The 23,586-nt window shown below is 38.9% G+C and overlaps 1 protein-coding gene and 1 long non-coding RNA gene across 2 annotated transcripts; both read right to left on the bottom strand.

Annotated features, from left to right (window-relative positions):
- Window positions 1–842: 842 nt before the first annotated feature.
- Window positions 843–23,544, bottom strand: LOC120099261 (uncharacterized). The gene is made up of 3 exons (XR_015654633.1): window positions 23,457–23,544; window positions 23,228–23,356; window positions 843–1,200 (listed from the first exon to the last, which is right to left on the bottom strand). It is a non-coding gene; the product is annotated as an uncharacterized LOC120099261 (long non-coding RNA).
- Vom1r30 (vomeronasal 1 receptor 30) lies at window positions 20,473–21,731 on the bottom strand. The gene has a single exon (NM_001009511.2). It carries the CDS (start codon window positions 21,608–21,610, stop codon window positions 20,717–20,719), a length of 894 nt encoding a protein of 297 aa, NP_001009511.1. The 5' UTR covers window positions 21,611–21,731; the 3' UTR covers window positions 20,473–20,716.
- Window positions 23,545–23,586: the final 42 nt, after the last annotated feature.

Below are 23,586 nucleotides of genomic sequence, written 5' to 3'. Positions count from 1 at the left end.
AAACAACATGTAGATAATATAGCAGCAAAACCTATTCAGGTATATTTTTATAGGCTAGCTATGGAGAATGCCTTTGGTGAGGGCCAAGCTCACCTACACATCCCCTCCCAGCCCAGGCAACGATCTTTTTGTCCTTGAGCCAAATGAAGCCAACATTCTTTTCTGCCTGCTGTCCTGATGCCTTTGGTGAAACATCAATGAATCATAACCCCTGTGAGCGGATCTTGACAGTCAATGACAGGTAAGAGAGGGATATATTCGTGAATAAAGGGCCTAATACAGGAGGGCCACCATTAGCCGCTGCCTTATCCCATAACTGGCCCTGTCCACGAGATTCTCTTGGCCATGTGACAAATATCGCTCGAACCTAAGACAGACACAGTTCCTGAGGGGCTCATTTCAGGACAGCGCAGCCATTGGTCACCTTTTCATTTGACCATAAGGAAGAGGGAGATGTTGGGAGTGATGCCCTTGTAACCCTCTATTATTGGCGTTAATAGTATAGTTAGTTAAGTATGACTGGGTTCATGGAAAATACCCAGCCAGCTGCAGAAGACTAATACAAATCTGGTGGTCAGGATGCCCAGTGATATGACAAAACTGTGACCTTTCTGAGAAACCAACATCCTGCTGACTAATGATATGACAAACCTGTGACCTTTCTGAGAAACCAACATCTCACTGACTGATGATATGACAAACCTGTGACCTTTGTGAAAAACTAACATCCTGGTGACATCTGCTTACCACAAATGTACTATGTCCTTGGCTTGTGTACATGCTTCCCACTTCCCTCTTTTACCACTGATATGGTAAATTCAGCCTTGGGAAAAAATAAGTTGTTGCCTTGATCAGACTCTTGTCTTGGAATCCTTTTTCATGTCTCTTGTCCAGCATTCTCTCCTAGGTAGTCCCCAACCTCTGCTGACTGCCCTGTGGGCAAAGACCTGAGGGACAGCAACCTGTTTCCAGGTTGGAGGAAGTCCCTAATAGAGTGTGACTGACATGATGACAAGCTCACTCCTGTGGTCAAGATGATATCACAGAAGATAGTCTTGACAACCTTCTGAGGTATTTGATGTCACCCTGAAAGAACGTTTCTTCCCATCACGAATTTTGACAGTCTTCCATTTATGCTTAGACTTGGGTGGAAGTATTTCTCTCCTTTGAAATTTATGAATTGGATGAGCTGATGAATTTCTGTTGGATGAAAAAACACTGTTTAATGTCAGTGGATGAAAGGTTTAAACATATCTTTTCATCCATGTTACTGTATGCATTCCTAGTGAAAGCCATTGGTTTCCCAAACTAAACATGGATAAAACAATTTTTTTCTATTATAATTGCCTGATCTTGGGGAAAAGTTGTTTCTTTTTGTTTCCTCAGAAAAAAATAAAACAATCGTTCATAGTCATCCTCACAGATTTCATACTCAATATTTTGTAATATGTAAAAAGTCTCCTAGTAAAAATGGCAATCAATAACCTCTGCCTCAGCTCCTGCCTCCACATTCCTGCCCTGTTTGAGTTTCTGTCCTGACTTTCTTTGTGATGAACACTTACATGGATCTGTAAGCCAAATAAAACCCCATTTCCCCAATGCAAACAATACTTTCTGCATCATACAAGTCAGTATATATGTGAATACAGGCTTCATTAAATCAATTGTTTAAAATGTCAAAAATTTGTGCACGTGATAAATATATTTTAAACAAATGTGTGCTTTCTGTGTTTCTTCAGAGAAACATCATGAACATTGAAAACTCAGCATTGGTCAAGGCACAGATGGTATTATTTAGTATTAGTGCATACACAAGGATATTAACGTTTTCTGGAAAATGTTGTGGAAAAAGTGGAACATATTTTCAATACAAATTCTTGAATAAACACACAATATTATTGAAATGTATTTGATTTGTTTAAAAAGGAAAGAACACCATATAGTAAAGAGAATGTGGTTACCCTCAAAGGGCAAGGTTCACATGCAATTTAGATCTATACTAGCAATGTGTGGTAGATGGGAAATGAACTCAGAACCTCTGGAGGTATATCCAGCACTCTTCTGAGATATCTCTCCAGCCCGTGTTGCTTATTTTCATTTCATAAAAATCCAGAAGATTTTTAGTAATGTATTAAACATAACAAAACATTGATAAAATCTGGTTACAAGTAAAAACCCAGATTTCCCTTCAGGAGCAGGTTAATTTCATTGGTTTGTCATTGATTTTTCTGTATTCTACTTCTCCCTTCTCTCCTCTCACCTCCCCTCCTCTCCTCTGTTCTTCACTTCTTACTTATTAAACTATTTCATGCAACCTTCTCTCCTATCTCTTCCCCTACCATCCTCCCTTTTATATACTCCCATTTTTCCATCACCACATATATATTTTTTCTCCTCACTTATCTTATGTGGACCTCATTTCTGCTTTGTACTCTTGTCCTTTCCCGTTCTTTACATTTTTAGTTTTCTGCTCCTCACTTCGATTGTATCATTATACCTTCTCCCTTCCAGACTACTTCACTCTTTCTTTCCCCCATTCTTCTACTATGCCTTCCTCTTCCATAATTTACCCTCTTTTCTCTTCAATGGCATGAATGTTTAGTGTAGATGTACCACCGATGCCTGCTTATATGCAACAACAATTCTGTCACAGACTTGGACCAGGAATAAATGTCTCCATGGCACTCTCATACCTTAGCAAACAGGATCAGTTCCCCCTCAATCTTTGGTGCCAATTATCCCCAGCAACCTGGACTGTATCTTCCAGTATTATGAATTTCTGCCAGTGAAAAACATATTACCAACTGAACCTAACCTGATTCCTCTGTTCTACAAGGGAGTGTGTTATTTGAAGAAATTCAGCTTTATCAAATAAGGTATAAATACAGAACTCTGACCAAAATCTTTTAATCTAGCAGATTAAAGTCTTCCTATGATATAAATGGCAAAGACTTGAATCATCGATGGAAATTTCTTTATCTTATGAGAATTTGCAGCAATATTGTTATTTCAATATTGGCCTGAAGAAAATTAAATATAAGTGAGCATTAATTTTAAAAGGATACTTATAAATTACCTAATTTTAAATTGGTACTAACATGTGAGCCACTATCAATCAGGACACATAAACACCTTTGTTTTGTCCTTGTGGGGTCTGTACCACCCACTAAAATACCTTCAAGTGTATGTTCAAATAACACCACAGGAAATGGTGTAGACTTCCTGTGGATAGCAGATTCTGACCACCAGGTACTTGCTTATTCTGATTTGAGGATATTCCTTGAAAATTTTGATTTTGTAACTTTTTATTTTCAAAGATTTTATGAAAGGTTTTCTCCTTGTATCAGAAAAGGAATGTACTCACAATCATTAAGCAGTCTTCTCTGGAATTCAAATTTGTGGAGAACCTGTTGCCTTTTATATTTCCTGAGCATAGGCCTTTAAACATTTCTTTTTCAACATGACCTTCCCTCCTCATGAGGATGAGAGTATCCTTACAAAGCCATTTGCATATATTCATGCAGAGGCCTGCAGTTTATAGCTGTGTTGTTAAACTCTGAGTTCTTTAGATGAATCATATGTTCTATTGATACTACTTTTAAACAGAATTTCATCTAAATGACACTGATATAAACTTGACTTGATGTTCACTGTTTGTACTCTCTATGTCTTTCATGATTTCTAATGCATTAGCATTTAAAGCAATGTGCTTAAATGCTCTGGGCACAAAAGATGTCTGGCAAGAATGCACACACCACTCAATTGCAGTTTGTATTTTCAATTCCAACTTTCACTCAAATATCCAACTCTAGATAGCTGGAATATAGTTAATGCTTCTGAGACTAGATCTTAGCATCAGAGACTTCCATTGTTCTGGTTCTGCTAGAAAAATAGTGGAGTTCTGGGTAGCCCATGAAGTGCTTCATGAAGCCTGTCTTTTCTCCAAAGGTATTTGTCATGAAAATGTTCTTTGTTAGACTGATTCTTCTTCAGAGATGCAGTTGCATATTAGTTTCCCATGATGTCTTAAAGAACCCTTATCCATGCTGCTGTACACAATCAAAGTAGACTACCTGACTTAATAAACTAGTATTTTAGCATACTATTTCTTTTGTTCTTCCACAGCTGCCTTTATGGCAGTACCTAATATTCCTTCCCATCACACCAAGCAATTTCTTTCATACAGGCACAGAAAGAGGGACAAAATAAAATCAAAGTCGAATATGAGGATCAGGTGCATTTTCCAGCTGAAAATATGAATGAAATGGAAGCCACCTCATTTGGTGAATTGGGTCTCTCAGGAAATCCTTATGTTGCCTTCTTGCCATTTGGTATTAGCTGTGTGTATTCTTTTAGGTACAATTGTTTTGTCCCTACTTAGTAATAAGAATGGTACAAGAGAACAGTCAGTTTCAGAACAGTGTTTCTCTTGAGGATACACAAAAGGTTGTTATCCTAACTGATGAAATATTGAGTTGCACACATCATTAGTAAATGGTATCACCCTTTAAGTTACAAAGTTTTTCAAAAATGTTTAAGAACACCAGATACATTTTACATAATCAGAGTATGTTTGGCACTGTAAACAGTATCTGTGTGCTATGGGACAAGCCATTAAAGTTTAGTTATCTCTCCAGGTGGGATTTGAGATCATATGGAATAATTACAATTAAAAAATTACCTGAATTATGCCACTAAATTAGAACTTAATTAGATTTTTCAATATTACATTGTAGTTTTACACAGAAGGAGGTTTTATTGTGACATTTAATATATGTATGTAAAGTATTTTCAAAATAGTCATGCTCTCTTTCTACTCTATGCCATTATCTCAACTGTCTACCTTCCCTACTAAATCTTCCCATATGTATTGCCTCAAATTGATTAATTAAATAATTAACTTGTTGACTCAATAAAAATAGTTAAAATTAATTATTGTAGAATGGCTAAGGGGTTATTGACATGAATATGGGTAATTTACTAGTAGCTATAATACTGAAGAAAACATCCCATTTTCTTTTCCTTTCAGAAATAGTTAATTTCAGACGTCCCATAAATGCTTATGTAAGAGAAGGCCCTCCAAGAAAAAACAATCTCCTCTCTCCGTGATAAAGTGTTAGGGAGCCAATCTTTGTATCTGTGTATGTATTTGTGCACAGGTGTTAGGGTTTAAAATTTATTACCAGCCATTTACCTCAATTGATGTCCATTTAATATTTTGGGACAGAGCCTCTCACTGGAAGTAGCACTCACTTATTTTTCCAAGCTGAGATACTACTGTCTCTGCACTGTAAACACTGGAATTTCATGTCCAAATTATCAGACCCAAATTCTACATGGGTTTGGAAAACAAGCCTCGAATCTTCATGCTTATGTGACAATCTATTCTCTAATGAAAACATTTCAATAGTACAATGTCCCAGTCATCTCAAGGCCTTACCCAGGTGATTATAGCTGCTAAGTAATCAAAGGTGCAATGAACATGCTACTCCTGAAAAACAATGTTTCAGCTCTTATTTTCTGTCTTCTTCTTTTTCTTCTTCCACGATGTAATACAGGTTTAGAGAGGATGATATTTGATTTTTGATAATAATGAAGGAACCAACCATGTTGCCTTGACAGCTAACATAGATTTTATGAACGTAAATATGTACCTCTATTCTGTGCTAATTAGTCTCTCCTAGGAGCCAATATCTTGAGAGTCATTGAGAGAATCTGAGAGACAACAGTAAGAAAACTATATATCATGAATAATTCCTCTTAAGTATGAACCTTAATATCTGAAAAAAGAGAAATCTATGTCAGTGAGAAACAGTGACATCACTCTTCAACTTTGCTTGGGATAAACACTTGCATGGAGGAAACTGTTATTAGGGATATGGATGATTATTAGTGGCGAGGCACTCATGAATATCAGAATGGCACACATTAATGGAAATGCATTCCTGGTAAAACTAGGCATGAAAGAGTTGTTGTTTGATGAGAAGTTTAATGAATTAGAACTAAAGAAGGATGTTAATTTGACTGGAATATTATTTAGGTACAGATACTTCAGTGCCTTTGTAGATTCACACATTAGACAATGACGTTTATGAGATAATATTGCCACCATAAAACTGTGTATGAATTGGCTTTATAAAGTGCTAAGGCAATATGTATCAGTCTGTGTTTCCTAAAGGAAAAATGAGAACAAGCCAAATAAAGATTTGTCACCCATAAAAGGTTTAAAAGCAGAAGCAAGAATCAAGCAAAATCTTGAACCAGCAACCGAGGTAATAGTACAGGTGAGAAAAAGACTGTTGCCCCAGGAAGAAGCACTTTACCATTCAGACTGTAATATCTATATTTCTCATTATTAAACGAGCATTCTACACTGCCTCCAGCTCATTGCTCCCAAACCCCGTGGGAGAGAAAGCTCACCACCAAGACAGGTGGGCACTCCTGAGACTGCAGAGCGGAAGAGACCACCAACACTGCCCACCCTTGCCCACATCCCTGGCCCAAGAGGAACCTGTATACAGCCTCTGGGTTCCCTTGGATAAGGGCACAGGAGCAGGAAATCTGCTGTGCCTGAGACACCGCCGGACCTGAAGGGACCGACTGGATAAACAGTTGTCTGCACCCAAATCCCAGGGGAGGGAGAGCTAAACCTTCAGAGAGGCAGACATACCTGGGAAACCAGAAGAGACTACACTCTGCCCACATCTCTGACTCCAGAGGAATACACCAAACGCCATCTGGAACCTTGGTGCACAGAAGCTCTCGGAAAAGACTGTGCAGATCTTCCTGGTTGCTGCTGCCGCAGAGAGCTCATAAGCAACACCCCACAAACAAACTTGAGCCTCCGGACCACAGGTAAGACAAACCTTCCAGCTCCAAGTGACATGCCTGGTGAACTCAAGACACAGGCCCACAGGAACAGCTGAAGACCTGAAGATAGGAAAAACTACATGGCCGAAAGCAGAACACTCTGTCCCCATAACTGGCTGAAAGAAAACAGGAAAACAGGTCTACAGCAGTCCTGACACACAGGTTTATAGGACAGTCTAGCCACTGTCAGAAATAGCAGAACAAAGTAACACTAGAGATAATCTGGTGGCGAGAGGCAAGTGCAAGAAACCAAGCAACAGAAACCAAGACTACATGGCATCATCGGAGCCCAATTCTCCCACCAAAGCAAACACAGAATATCCAAACGCACCAGAAAAGCAAGATCTAGTTTCAAAATCATATCTGATCATGATGCTGGAGGACTTCAAGAAAGACATGAAGAACTCCCTTAGAGAAACACAGGAAAACATAAATAAACAAGTAGAAGCCTGTAGAGAGGAATCACAAAACTCCCTGAAAGAATTCCAGGAAAACAGAAATAAATAAGCAGAAGCCTATAGAGAGGAATCACAAAAATCCCTGAAAGAATTCCAGGAAAACACAATCAAACAATTGAATGAATTAAAAATGGAAATAGAAGCAATCAAGAAAGAACACATGGAAACAACCCTGGATATAGAAAACCAAAGGAAGAGACAAGGAGCCGTAGATACAAGCATCACCAACAGAATACAAGAGATAGAAGAGAGAATCTCAGGTGCAGAAGATTCCATAGAAATCATCGACACAACAGTCAAAGATAATGTAAAGCGGAAAAATCTACTGGTCCAAAACATACAGGAAATCCAGGACTCAATGAGAAGATCAAACCTAAGGATAATAGGTATAGAAGAGAGTGAAGACTCCCAGCTCAAAGGACCAGTAAATATCCAACAAAATCATAGAAGAAAACTTCCCTAACCTAAAGAAAGAGATACTCATAGGCATACAAGAAGCCTACAGAACTCCAAATAGATTGGACCAGAAAAGAAACACCTCCCAATACATAACAGTCAAAACACCAAATGCACAAAATAAAGAAAGAATATTAAAAGTAGTAAGGGAAAAAGGTCAAGTAACATATAAAGGCAGACCTATCAGAATCACACCAGACTTTTCGCCAGAGACTATGAAAGCCAGAAGATCCTGGACAGATGTCATACAGACCCTAAGAGAACACAAATGCCAGCCCAGGTTACTGTAATCTGCAAAACTCTCAATTAACATAGATGAAGAAACCAAGATATTCCATGACAAAACCAAATTTACACAAGATCTTTCTACAAATCCAGCCTTACAAAGGATAATAAATGGTAAAGCCCAACATAAGGAGGCAAGCTACACCCTAGAAAAAGCAAGAAACTAATCATCTTGGCAACAAAACAAAGAGAAGAAAAGCACACAAACATAATCTCACATCCAAATATGAATATAACAGGAATCAATGATCACTATTCCTTAATATCTCTCAACATCAATGGTCTCAAATCCCCCAAAAAAGGACATAGATTAACAAACTGGATACGCAATGAGGACCCTGCATTCTGCTGCCTACAGGAAACACACCTCAGAGACAAAGACAGACACTACCTCAGAGTGAAAGGCTGGAAAACAACTTTCCAAGCAAATGGTCAGAAGAAGCAAGCTGCAGTAGCCATTCTAATATCGAATAAAATCAATTTTCAACTAAAAGTCATCAAAAAAGATAAGGAAGGACACTTCATATTCATCAAAGGAAAAATCCACCAAGATGAACTCTCAATCCTAAATATCTATGCCCCAAATACAAGGGCACATACATACGTAAAAGAAACCTTACTAAAGCTCAAAACACACATTGCACCTCACACAATAATAGTAGGAGATTTCAACACCCCACTCTCATCAATGGACAGATCATGGAAACAGAAATCAAACAGAGACGTAGACAGACTAAGAGAAGTCATGTACCAAATGGACTTAACAGATATTTATAGAACATTCTATCCTAAAGCAAAAGGATATACATTCTTCTCAGCTCTTCATGGTACTTTCTCCAAAATTGACCATATAATTGGTCAAAAAACGGGCCTCAACAGGTACAGAAAGATAGAAATAATCCCATGCGTGCTATCAGACCACCACGGCCTAAAGCTGGTCTTCAATAACAAAAAGGGAAGAACGCCCACATATACGTGGAAGTTGAACAATGCTCTACTCAACGATAACCTGGTCAAGGAAGAAATAAAGAAAGAAATTAAAGACTTCTTAGAATTTAATGAAAATGAAGGTACAACATACCCAAACTTATGGGACACAATGAAAGCTGTGCTAAGAGGAAAACTCATAGCTCTGAGTGCCTGCAGAAAGAAACAGGAGAGAGCATATGTAAGCATCTTGACAGCACACCTAAAAGCTCTAGAACAATAAGAAGCAAATACACTCAGGAGGAGTAGAAGACAGGAAATAATCAAACTCAGAGCTGAAATCAGCCAAATAGAAACAAAAAGACCATAGAAAGAATCAACAGAACCAGAAGTTGGTTCTTTGAGAAAATCAAGAAGATAGATAAACAGTTAGCCCGACTAACGAGAAGACACAGAGAGTGTGTCCAAATTAACAAAATCAGAAATGAAAAGGGAGACATAACTACAGATTCAGAGGAAATTAAAAAAATCATCAGATCTTACTATAAAAGCCTATATTCAACAAAACTTGAAAATCTTTAGGAAATGGACAATTTCCTAGACAGATACCAGGTACCGAAGTTAAATCAGGAACAGATAAACCAGTTAAACCACCCCATAACTCCTAAGGAAATAAAAGCAGTCATTAAAGGTCTCCCAACCAAAAAGAGCCCAGGTCCAGACGGTTTTAGTGCAGAATTCTATCAGACCTTCATAGAAGACCTCATACCAATATTATCCAAACTATTCCACAAAATTGAAACATATGGACCACTACCGAATTCCTTCTATGAAGCCACAATTACTCTTATACCTAAACCACACAAAGACCCAACAAAGAAAGAGAACTTCAGACCAATTTCCCGTATGAATATCGATGCAAAAATACTCAATAAAATTCTGGCAAACCGAATCCAAGTGCACATCAAAAGAATCATCCACCATGATCAAGTAGGCTTCATCCCAGGCATGCAGGGATGGTTTAATATATGGAAAACCATCAATGTGATCGATTATATAAACAAACTGAAAGAACAAAACCACATAATCATTTCATTAGATGCTGAGAAAGTATTTGACAAAATTCAACACCCCTTCATGATAAAAGTCCTGGAAAGAATAGGAATTCAAGGCCCATACCTAAACATAGTAAAAGCCATATACAGCAAACCAGTTGCTAACATTAAACTAAATGGAGAGAAACTTGAAGCAATCCCACTAAAATCAGGGACTAGACAAGGCTGCCCACTCTCTCCCTACTTATTCAATATAGTTCTTGAAGTTCTAGCCAGAGCAATCAGACAACAAAAGGAAATCAAGGGGATACAGATTGGTAAAGAAGTCAAAATATCACTATTTGCAGATGACATGATAGTATATTTAAGTGATCCCAAAAGTTCCACCAGATGTCCCGTGCGCGACTTTCCGCTGGCAAGAAGCACGCGGACATTTCGAAATCCTTGCTATGACCAAACTGTATTTTAATCTTAAACAGAAGCGCCCGCCGCGCCAAGAAGGTGCGCTTATAAACCCCTAGTGCGGTGCACCCACACCTGATTTGTTGTTTACCCATGATCTCATAAGGCACGCCCCGGAGTGGGCAAAGACCTGGCACGAAGGCACTCTTGCACGTGCGCACAGTTAACTTCCTGAAAGGGGGCCGGCTGGCGTGGCGAAGGCTGGCGCCATCTTGTAATGGCGGAGGCTATCCTGGCCTTCCACGTGGGGCACAGTGGAAGCCAGCACCATCTAGTGTTGGCAAATGTTATTGCTGCCCTCTACATCTCCCCCTATTTATTTATTTTATAACAAATCAATTATTTTATAACAAATCATGATCACCCTATCGCGTGCAATGAGGAAACCTCAGCGATGTGCACGGGCTGATCAAAGGATCACTGAGTCTCTCTCATCCCAGTGCAATGGATCCACAGATCCATGGGGTGCACGAGCAGAGAACTCAGATACAGAGAGAGTCCCTCTCCTCCCAGTGCAATGGATCCACAGATACATGGGGTGCAGGAGCAGAGAACTCAGATACAGAGAGAGTCCTGAGCAAGATAACCAAATTCCAGGGGAGGCCCCTAGTACAATGGCCACAAGTACTTGAGTGATAACGGCCTTGTCACGTTTCTGTTGAGATCTGAGTTTGCAAACCAACCATAGTATGAACACTGATCCACAGCATAGGGCTGCACCAGACAGAGCCACTCCCGATAAGTAGTGGGCACCTCATTTGGTCCACCTCAGCTGTTACCACCAAGGGCCGTAGTCAAGCCGCTCCTATAATAAAATTTAGAATTCCCAATTGTTAGTAACTACTCTAGAAAGTTCACCCACTGTACTTGTCTAACAATAGATTGGGGGAGGATAACTCCAGACACTGCAGACACTATGTCTGCAGCAGTAATGGCTGCTGCAATAGCAGCGAAAGTGTCAAGGTCTTTTCCAGGACAGTTCAGGATCAGTCATGTTTCTCTGGAACAACCAGCAGACAATGGAACCATTTCTGAGATCTGTATAACCAGGACAGAGTTCCCCAGTCTACTGTAGCTTTAAGCAGGTAGCATTCCTGTAAAGCTACAGTCTGTAAAATGACCAGTTAAGGCAGCAAGAGTCACCAGGGAAAATGAAGGGGGCAGCAACGGCTGGAGTCCAGTCTTCCCTAGCAAGCAGCAGTGTACAGAGGGTCAGAGAGCAGGCCATAGTGGGACGGGACACGCGCAGCGGTAACACTGACTGCAGCAACGGCAAAATCTCTGTGATGACAAAGGATGAAGGGGAATCTTTCATCTTCGTCTCAGGGCAGAGGGATGACTCCAGGGACCCGAGCCACGAGAGCTGAATAACCAGGATCAGCAAGTCTCAGCAACCACTCAGGCAGCTGGCACACTCTTGTAGCATCCTGTAGAAAAAACACAAACATTCCCTCTCCCCCATATAAAATATCTGGACAGGATCATGTCAATAAGTGGATCTCTCTATTTCACCTAGGCAGCAGTATGCCTAGTTGTAGGGTGCCATAAACCTTGGCATCCAAAATTTTAAAATTGAAATAAAAGGAGCATTATTTAGCATACAGGGATAACTCCCACTTTTTATTTATTAAGATATAGTAAAGATATTATTTATTAAGGTAAGTCCTCGAGGATTAAATTGAGGACACTGAGCACTTGTATTTATAAATTGACTTGTATACCAAATTATTGTCTCCAGCATTATTGTATTGGATATATAAAGAATGAGATTTTTTCACTAATTGTTCTTATGTAAGGCCTATAATCTGTCTGGTATCTTGTCCTCCCTTGCTAAAGAGCCCAGGCAATCCAGTTTGAGTTCTTAGATGTCCTATAAAGGAACAATATTTAGTGCTCTTAACCACTAAGCCATTTAACCTCACAAACTTTATTTACCTAAACATAAGCATTAATTAGAAATGCCAAATCCTGTAAATATTGTCCAGATTCAGTCTTACTAGAAATCCCTGAGCTGGCAGGGCGAGGCTGGGAATTTAAAGTAAGCAAATGGAGTCTTCTTCTTTTCATATCAACTCTATTACCATTTTCAAAGTTAGGTATGAGCCTAAGGTTTAATTTAGTTGTCTGAGCCAGAGCACTGAAAGGACAGTGAGTTGTCAGACATTCACACTGAAATCACTCACTGATTTTAAGTAGAAAACCTGTCTCTAATAAAGCATTAAGTAATTGAAATCAATTGTAAAACACAAGCCACACATTGGCTATCAGTATGTAAATTGAAAGCTTGATTTTTTAAACAAGTGATCTAATCATACATGTAGCCTTTTCATTAGATGAACCACCTATAAATACAGTAAGCGCATTTCCTATGGGTTGTATGCACAAATATACAGGAAGTACAAAAGCATGCAAAGAGTAAAATTATCAATTTTGCCTGAAAAATTTGTATATGTAATAGGCCAAATATCAGTATTTTGTAATAACCAATTAACTGTTGTTTGGAATAAGATATGTTTTACCAGGTTTCTTTTCAAAATACTTCTATGATTCCAGTCCACAACTCTGTACTAACACAGCTGAAGCTTTATCTCCAATGTGCATAACAAAGACCTAAGTCCTCTGTTAGGGTGAGGTACTTAGCCAATTAACATATCCTTAGAAGCTTACAATTAGCTTCAAATATTCTTATCTGGAGTAGTGTAACAGCTACTCCCCAAATATCAAAGCTCATTTTGAGAGCAAAGGTTTGTAGTAAAAATTTCCATATACATTGAAAGATTTAAGTTCTAACTTCTTACACTGAAGAAGCAACAAAAGTACCTAATAGAAGGCTGTTAGCAATCCTCTAAATCTATCCTGAAATGGCAGTTGGAGTAAGTAAACTGGCTGTAATGTTCTCACAAGTTCCAAAACCTCATCAATCCTTCATAAATCTTGTAACAATCTCTACCTGTATGATTTTTCCTTAATTAAAAATAAGTTTGAGTTAGTCAATGTAACACTGGCAATCCTAAATCACAATCTTTAAGTTCTCTTTGTAACACCAGAACACAGCCACAAGGTCACCTGAGTTCTGAGTATGTGACTAGGCAGCTGTCCTTAGGGCAGTGGAAATTAGCATAAAAATACCGATAGCTTTAGGGCAAACCACAACTTTGGAGAGCAAAACTCGCTAGGCAACTGTTCTTGGGGCAGTGGAATTAGCATTAAAATACAGATACAAAGTTTGACTGCCAATTCTTATATATGACACGATGGTGAGGTCTCCAATACCTCAACAAAGAGACAATGTCCTAAATTCTTTTAGAAGCCTGGTTTCTAGGATAATAATTCCATAAAAATATTATTTCAATTTAGACCTGTTTCCCGAGGTTGGCCCATGTCACACGCTATCTAGAATGACTCTATCCAGATTACCAGCTTTATGTCAACTTTCTGTTACCAATATTATACCTTTTTAACCATATCCAATAACTTGAAAGCCAATAGTCCATAACCAAGGCAAGTAGAGCATATTTATACATTTAAAACCAATGAGAAACAAAATTGAAGTGGCTACACATATCTTTAATATTTAGACCAAACACCATTTTTACCTTTTTAGCTATGATTTTAAGAGAAGCACCTTGTCACCTGTTGAGTCAAATAATAAGTCAGGGATCTCTCTAAGAGAAACAGCTATCAACTCTTGTATCGAAGAAGCTGAGAAGCTGTTGGCGCCTTTAAGATCAGCTCGTGTATACGCTTAGCCTCTGGGCAGCTTCTCCAGCTAATCTAGACACCTGGCTCCAGGCACAGGGCTCTAAAAACCTGATTGAAACTGTTTTTTATTCATCTGTTCCTTTTTGAAATGAGTTAAAACCAAGTCAAGGTGTGAACGACCGGCAGATAAAGTTTTTACCATGTTTTCTTTTGAACATGAAACATAAAACATTTAAACAACAAGAAATAAAAACCACAGACATACACTGACAGGCATGGGGACATCCTGGTGCACCAGAGACAAACAATAGACAAAGAGAGAAAAAACCAGATGGTGTTCACCGCGACTATCCACTCGAGTGGAGTCGATATGGGCGATGGATTGTCTCAATTCCTGGACTAGTCCACCAACGTGTTGAAACCCAATTCCTGTAAGATACTGAGATATATTATCTGAGCAGAACGACTGACATTTGCCAATGGTATGGAAATGAAACACAGCCCTGAATATATTTACTCACAACCCAATTACATTAACTCCATCAGGCTGTGTATGGGCACTGAGATGTCCTTTTGTTTGATTCTCCTGAATAAATTTTCAGGCGGTCTGCCTCTATCAAATCTGATCAGTATGACTCTGTAAAGCTGTTGCGTCAGCGCAGGGACGCCGCGGTGTCCCCAGAGCCGGCGCCGGAGCTTAAGCACACTTCTAACAGGCACAAAGACAAAATTTTTCTCCCAAAATGCTATGTTCCTTTTATCTCCTCCCTTCTCCTCACCCGGGGCATTCTTTCCCCAATCTTTTGCTTCTGAATTGGAAGGGCCTGGTGCTTGAGATCGGTCAGGATCCTTTTCTCATTGCAACTTTTCACTACCCTCTGTTTCTGACACTCTGTCGCCTTGCCCTTCCCCCAACACTCTCCGCTTTGCTGTTACAGCTGGGCAGATCCCACGCGACCTCTGACGCCGTTTGGCGGTAACTAGAAACTCAAAGGTCCATAGAAACAACCCGAGGGCTGCCAGAGCAACCATAGCGGCTCCTGCCGCGTCCGGCAGGGGACTGAGCTGGAACAGATCAAGGCTAAACATGATCTCTCAGAGTCTTATCACCACTCACAGCTTCTGGATTTCTTCCGTGAAACGGAGGCTTCTCGTAGCGCCGGCGATGATGTGGCTTTTTGTCCCGGGTTCTCGGCACCAAATGTCCCGCGCGCAACTTTTCGCTGGCAAGAAGTACGCGGACATTTAGAAATCCTTGCTATGACCAAACTGTATTTTAATCTTAGAGAAGCGCCCGCCGTGCCACTATGACGCGCTTATAAACCCCTAGTGCGGCTCACCCACCCCTGATTGGTTGTTTACCCATGATCTCATAAGGCACGCCCCGGAGTGGGCAAAGACCTGGCACGAAGGCACTCTTGCACATGTTCACAGTTAACTTCCTGAAAGGGGGCCGGCTGGCGTGGCGAAGGCTGATGCCATCTTGTAATGCCGGAGGCTATCCTGGCCTTCCACCTGGGGCACAGTGGAAGCCAGCACCATCTAATGGTGGCAAATGTTATTGCGGCCCTGTACAACCAGAGAACTACTAAAGCTGATAAAGAACTTCAGCAAAGTGGCTGGGTATAAAATTAACTCAAATAAATCAGTAGCCTTCCTCTACACTAAAGAGAAACAAGCTGAGAAAGAAATTAGGGAAACGACACCCTTCATAATAGACCCAAACAATATAAAGTATCTCGGTGTGACTTTAACCAAGCAAGTAAAAGATCTGTACAATAAGAACTTCAAGCCTCTGAAGAAAGAAATTGAAGAAGACCTCAGAAGATGGAAAGATCTCCCATGCTCATGGATTGGCAGGATTAATACAGTAAAAGTGACCATTTTACCAAAAGCAATCTACAGATTCAATGCAATCCCCATCAAAATACCAATCCAATTCTTCAAAGAGTTAGACAGAACAATTTGCAAATTCATCTGGAATAACAAAAAAGCCAGGATAGCTAAAACTATCCTTAACAATAAAAGGACTTCAGGGGGAATCACTATCCCTGAACTCAAGCAATATTACAGAGCAATAGTGATAAAAACTGCATGGTATTGGTACAGAGATAGACAGATAGACTAATGGAATAGAATTGAAGACCCAAAAATGAACCCACACACCTATGGGCACTTGATTTTTGACAAAGGAGCCAAAACCATTCAATGGAATAAAGATAGCATTTTCAGCAAATGGTGCTGGTTCAACTGGAGGTCAACATGCAGAAGAATGCAAATGGAACCATGCTTATTACCCTGTACAAAGCTTAAGTCCAAGTGGATCAAGGACCTCCACATCAAACCAGATACACTCAAACTAATAGATGAAAAAGTAGGGCAGCATCTCGAACACATGGGCACTGGAAAAAATTTCCTGAACAAAACACCAATGGCTTATGCTCTAAGATCAAGAATTGAGAAATGGGATCTCATAAAACTGCAAAGCTTCTGTAAGGCAAAGGACACTGTGGTTAGGACAAAATGGCAACCAACAGATTGGGAAAAGATCTTTACCAATCCTACAACAGATAGAGGGCTTATGTCCAAAATATACAAAGAACTCAAGAAGTTAGACTGCAGGGAGACAAATAACCCTATTAAAAAATGGGGCTCAGAACTAAACAAAGAATTCACAGCTGAGGAATGCCGAATGGCTGAGAAACACCTAAAGAAATGTTCAACATCTTTAGTCATAAGGGAAATGCAAATCAAAACAACCCTGAGATTTCACCTCACACCAGTGAGAATGGCTAAGATCAAAAACTCAGGTGACAGCAGATGCTGGCAAGGATGCGGAGAAAGAGGAACACTCCTCCATTGTTGGTGGGATTGCAGACTGGTACAACCATTCTGGAAATCAGTCTGGAGGTTCCTCAGAAAATTGGACATTGAACTACCTGAGGATCCAGCTATACCTCTCTTGGGCATATACCCACAAGATGCCCCAACATATAAAAAACACGTGCTCCACTATGTTCATAGCAGCCTTATTTATAATAGCCAGAAGCTGGAAAGAACCCAGATGCCTTTCAACAGAGGAATGGATACAGAAAATGTGGTATATGTACACAATAGAATATTACTCAGCTATCAAAAACAATGCCTTTATGAAATTCATAGACAAATGGTTGGAACTGGAAAATATCATCCTGAGTGAGCTAACCCAATCACAGAAAAACACACATGGTATGCACTCATTGATAACTGGCTATTAGCCCAAATACTTGAATTAGCCTAGATGCATAGAACACATGAAACTCAAGACGGATGATCAAAATGTGAATGCTTCACTCCTTCTTTAAAAGGGGGAACAAGAATACCCTTGGCAGGGAATAGAGAGGCAAAGATTAAAACAGAGACGGAAGGAACACCCATTCAGAGCCTGCCCCACATGTGGCTCATACATATACAGCCACCCAATTAGACAAGATGGATGAAGCAAAGAAGTGCAGGCTGACAGGAGCTGGATGTAGATCTCTCCTGAGAGACACAGCCAGAATAGAGCAAATACAGAGGCGAATGCCAGCAGCAAACCACCGTACTGAGAATAGGACCCCCGTTGAAGGAATCAGAGAAAGAACTGGAAGAGCTTGAAGGGGCTCGAGACCCCTTATGAACAACAATGCCAAGCAACTAGAGCTTCCAGGGACTAAGCCACTACCTAAAGACTATACATGGACTGACCCTGGACTCTGACCTCATAGGTAGCAATGAATATCCTAGTAAGATCACCAGTGGAAGGGGAAGCCCTTGGTCCTGCTGTCTGAACCCCCAGTGAACGTGATTGTTGTGGGGAGGGCGGCAATGGGGGGAGGGTGGGGAGGGGAGCATCCATAAAAGAGGGGAGTGGGAGGGATTAGGGAGATGTTTTCCCGGAAACTGGGAAAGGGAATAACATTCGAAATGTAAATAAGAAATACTCATGTTAGTAAAAAAAAAAAGATTATTCTAGGTTTGGGGGATGATTCTTTTAGTTAAGTCCCTTTAGTATCCAGCTGTCTGTCAGTGGAGGAAGCAAGGGAATATTCACCTCTATGCCTACTTTTAATGGGAAGGCACCTATTGTAGCAGATAATGACATACTAAAGTTCCTCTTGGTATAGGTAAGGCTTAAGAGGGAAAGCCAACCTTGCATTGTAGGTATGTGATAGAGAACTTATAAGTGTGTGTGTGTGTGTGTGTGTGTGTGTGTGTGTGTATGTTTGTCTATGTATATGCATGTATCTTTGTATATGTGTCTTGTATACATTTGTATGTATGTATACATGCATATGTGTACATATAAATGTATGTATGTGTATATTATATATATACATATATATATATACTTGTACACATGAGTATGTATACACATATCCATACACATATTATACACATATACATACATGTAGTATATATTATAAATCTCTCTCTATATATATATATAGATTTATATATATGGAGGTAGAGAGTTAGAGAGAGAGAGAGAGAGAGAGAGAGAGAGAGAGAGAGAGAGAGAGAGAGAGAGCTGTGTGCATCACTACCAAAAGAAGCAGATGGGTAATGGATGATGATTGTACATTGAAGAGTTTACGAAGACACTGCCCCACATCTATAACACTGTACAGAATGTAGCTCAGCTGATGAGAAAATTACATGCTGTAGCATGAGTCAGAGAGAAACCAGAAAATTATAAGAAATGTCCTCAGCATCCTATGCCTACAATCATAAAGTATTGAAGGAGATTATATTTGAAAGGCATCCAAGATTTTAGGAAAAGGAACAACCAGAAGAGAGAGCTTTTAAATGAAATTTCCAGTATATTTTGCATCAACAAAGAGACTTTGCAGATCCTAGAAGAGTAGCAAATCTTGCACAGATATGGGTGTGGATAGCAGATCAAGATGCCAAGACATGTTTCTAAGACACTGCACCAAGTGTTTGAAAGACAAAGGATTTCTATTGGACAAATTATCTTTCTTGTTGTTACCTGGCTTTTATATTGTAAAATTGGAGCCAGAATTTATACTTAGTGGTTAAACTGTGTTTAATACTAATAATTCCAGCTGAGATGTGCACAGAGCAGTGAAGACATTATATGTACCAAGAACTATATTCAATTGGATTTAACACATTCCAAAGCAAGCAGGAGAAGTTTCTTTTGTTCTGTTATTGATGGATATAATTTAAACAATCTTTTTGGTCATGCAGTCCTGCTATAGAGCACCTTTTTAGGGGGAGATTATTTTGCAGTGGATAGTGATTCTGTAAATACATGACTGTTCAATTTTCACATTTTGGATTAAATTGAATATATACTGTTTAGTTTCAATAATAACTTTATTTTCCTGGTAATTATATTTATTAACTACTCCTTTAAAACTATCTTTGTTTATTCCTGAAAGGATTCTATTCTACCAAAAATTTATAAAAATTAACTCATAAGAATTCTATCAAAATTGAACAATCAGCATGGATTTAACAATCATTTTCTTGGATAATCCCATATAGGACAAATTGCCTCAATGAAGAAGCATTCTATTCATATGACTTACTGTTTTTCCATGTGGGCCAATTTTTATCATGTCTGTTATCAGCCACCTTCTTTCTAAAGAGCCCACAATCCTGTATTCATATGTTTTGCATATATGATCTATTATAATTATTATATTTAGAAGGGTCTCATTTAGTAAACAAATATTTCAAAATCAATGATCCTCTCCTTGCCTAGGAATTCATTTTTTTATTTCCAAATGTACATGATGGTTCACAGGCATCCATGATTTAAATTCCATGTGATATACAACCATATTATGAATTATGAATGCATTATGCACACACACATACACAAAAGCAAAACACTTAGATACATAAATAATGAATACTTAAGGTTAAAATATCTGTTTAGTTGTGTTTTAATAATTTTCCCATGATTTCTAAACATCTAATATCTGAATGTTCAACTGAAATGAAAAAAAAAAAGATGACATCCCAAATCCAACATTACAGTTTCCCAATGTTGGTAAATAACCATCAGTACATAAGAAACACAACCCAAACAAAATTCTATGTGGCATCCAACACCAGTAAACCATAAATGTGCCCCACTGTCACCAATCTCTTAGATATCCTCTACAACAGTTTATTTCCTTAGAGATATTTTGGCACTACATTCTGCATTCAAGTTTACAGCCTAGCTTGAAGCCAGTGTTAATATTTGTTTACACCTGAGATAAATGAATGATAAAGCCATGTAAATTCTCACAGTCTTTACAACTTATATATCACCCAATTTAAATTTATCTAGCACTAAAATATTCTAAATTGAAACAATTTAAAGTAACTGAATTCAAGAGTATGGGGAGATATTATACCTAGAGCATGGATCTGATGGGGAAATTACATACTGAATAAATAATAGTGTATACAACCTATGTTTTAAAGGGCTGACTATGCTATAAAATAGCCCATGATTCACACCTAACTATTGCTGAGCTTATAAACCCTAATATAGTTTCTTATGAACAGAAAGGGGCACAGTGCTGGGAAGCATGCATTCATGGCCACACTGACATTGGCAAGCAATGTCAATTGAAAATATAAAGAAAAATACAACGCTAAGATGACAGAAGTTCCATTAAAAACTACAAAACTGCTCACTAGGGTAACAATACTTTGTGTAGCTTTGATCTCATGAAAGGGCTTATTAGCCAAGGACCTGTGAATATACTGGACCCTTTGCTTATGCTTGAGCAAGAAAAACATCATGGAGCCACTGGTCCACATCATGAGTCCTAAACACATGACATCAGTGGAAGCCAATATGATCGCATATCCTGCATGAAAGAGCTTGGAATCCTTTACTCCTACACAGTACACCAAGTGGATAAATTCAGTAAGATTTCCTTTATCTGTCATGTCAGTCACTGCCATGATTAAGAAGATATTTAAAAGTAGACACAGGGACCAGCACAGTACCAGGGAAGGACCAATGATTTGGGGGGCTCTGGCCTTCAGCTGTGCAGACTTGCAATTGCTGGGGCTAATAGTGATGGCCTGAAAGACACTTAACAGGCATGTGGAACCAAGGGAAAATCCCCTAGAAACTCTATGCAAATAAAAGATAAGTTTACATGTAGTTTCATCTAGAAAATATGTATGACCAAAAGCAGTCATTGTCTGAGGGATTCCTTTGCAGATAACAACCATGATGTTGGCCCAAGTCAGATGTTTGACAATTCGGTCTATAGGCTTTGTCCTGATCCCAGTGAAGTCAGCGATGATTAAACAACAAAGCAAGGCTGAGTTCCCCAGCATTCCCAGAACAGTCTGAGACAGGAAAAAGATGCCCATGGTCAGGTCTCTGGATGCCATTCTCTCAAGTTATGGAGAATGTCAATCAGTATTATAACTCAACACTTCACAATAGACATGAAGGACTAATATCTATATTTCACATAAAGTTTGTGCTGTTAAACACTCAAATATATTTTATATCAGACATTATATCCATTCAGATGTAAAAATAAACTACTTCTATTTTTTTTTTAGTTTTTAACCATGTATATGTATTCATGACTTTAATTGGGAATATTAACTTCAGTTCATATACCTTTGTAGCCGGAGATGTTATAGTCAGTGGTGAGCAGCCAGATGTGTGTGCAGGAGTCTAAAACTGTGTCCTTTGTAAGTTCAGCCTTCTTTCTTAACCCAGAAAGAAGCTGATCCCCAAGATGTTTTTTAAACCAAAATCGTTTCTATGGCTCAACCTATTCCCTTCTCTTTCCACAGACCTTGGTCACAACATTGTGGTTAAAGTAATGACAAACTTAGCAAAATTCTTGCTAGGTGTCAGAATTTTTCACATGGATCTACAAATGAAGTGTGATTTACAGCTCACAGAAGTCCTGTGTGAGGGATTTTAACTGTAAAACAAAGTGTTACTATGGTTTTAGTAACCATCCAGATTTCCCATGCTCTTTTACTGTCAAGGAGAGATGTAATGCAACTGACTCCACCTTTGAAATATCTACCAGCTTATGTGGAACAACATTGTTTTTTTTCTTTATAATAGGCCTCATATGATACATACTATTCATTTTGGCATTCTGGGTCTATTTTTCATACTCCAATATGTTTTCGACATATGCTATTAATTTCCAAAATATGCTATCGGCATATATCACATAGAAAATGTAATATATCAAAATGACAATGCTAATCACATGTAAAACACATAAATTTTATACGAATATAAACTTATTAACTTAAAATGTTCAATGCTGGGATGATAGCCATGAAAATTTTATCCATTTAATGAGTTAAGACAACATTATAGCTAAAAATATAGTTATGATTCTAATTCAATTCTCTAAACATATGTCAAACGAAATTTTTTGTGTATCTAAATGTACAGTGGAAGATATTTTTCTGTGAGACAGAGAACATAAGTGATATATAAACACATTGGTCCAAAGAAGAAGATGCTGATCAAAGGCATTTCTGCAAAGTAGAAACCATAACTCCACTGACATGAACACTCAGCATTGACAAAGTGATGTCTAATTTGGCAAGACAAAGAAACACTATTAAAAGCAATTGAAATTTGAATCTCAAGTGTCTGATTTTTCCCACACCATAATGCTCATGAATTAACATGAAGTTGTTATTGCTGCTCTTAATTTCTACAAAAGAAAAAATTGCCTCCTATCCCTGTGCCACTTAGCACCAGTGTTTCCAAAAGAAAACTACCAATTGCTGAGGTGACCTAGAGTTAAAGTAACAGCCTAAAGTAGATAAGGGGTTATCAGATTTAAGTTCAGCATTTCAGGTAATTGAGGTCCTGCCAGGTATTATATCTCACTCAGCATGCCAGGAAAAATCTCTCTCTCTCTCTCTCTCTCTCTCTCTCTCTCTCTCTCTCTCTCTCTCTCTCTCTCTGCCCTTGATCATGTTGACAAAAAATGGACACCTATAGCAAATTGCTCTTACCAAAGAATATCAGAAAAAGGAGAATAGGCACAGGGGTCTCTCTTTAACAGGCTCCCTGCACCTGTGCAGTGCTTAGGACTCAGATGATCACCATCTCTAACAGCATTCAAAAGGTGCAGCACTGTGTCTCTAAAAGAGAGAGAGAGAAGAGTTCAGTGAGCTTCATTCAAACAGTTGCCCACAAAATGTCCTGTCTTCTACAGGCCTGAAAGAAGGCGTTAAGACTCACCATGGATAATATATATATCTGCTATAACAGATGCTGAATGGAGCATTACTTGTCTGTGAGCCAGATGCCTTATCTCCTTGTAAACACCCACATGTGGTGATATGTTGATATACTGAGAACTCATCTCCTC

Source organism: Rattus norvegicus, chromosome 1, assembly GCF_021556685.1.
Source record: "Rattus norvegicus strain SHRSP/BbbUtx chromosome 1, alternate assembly SHRSP_T2T, whole genome shotgun sequence".
In the NCBI taxonomy this organism is placed as follows: Eukaryota; Metazoa; Chordata; class Mammalia; order Rodentia; family Muridae; genus Rattus; species Rattus norvegicus.
This window is presented reverse-complemented; position numbering and strand designations above follow the sequence as displayed.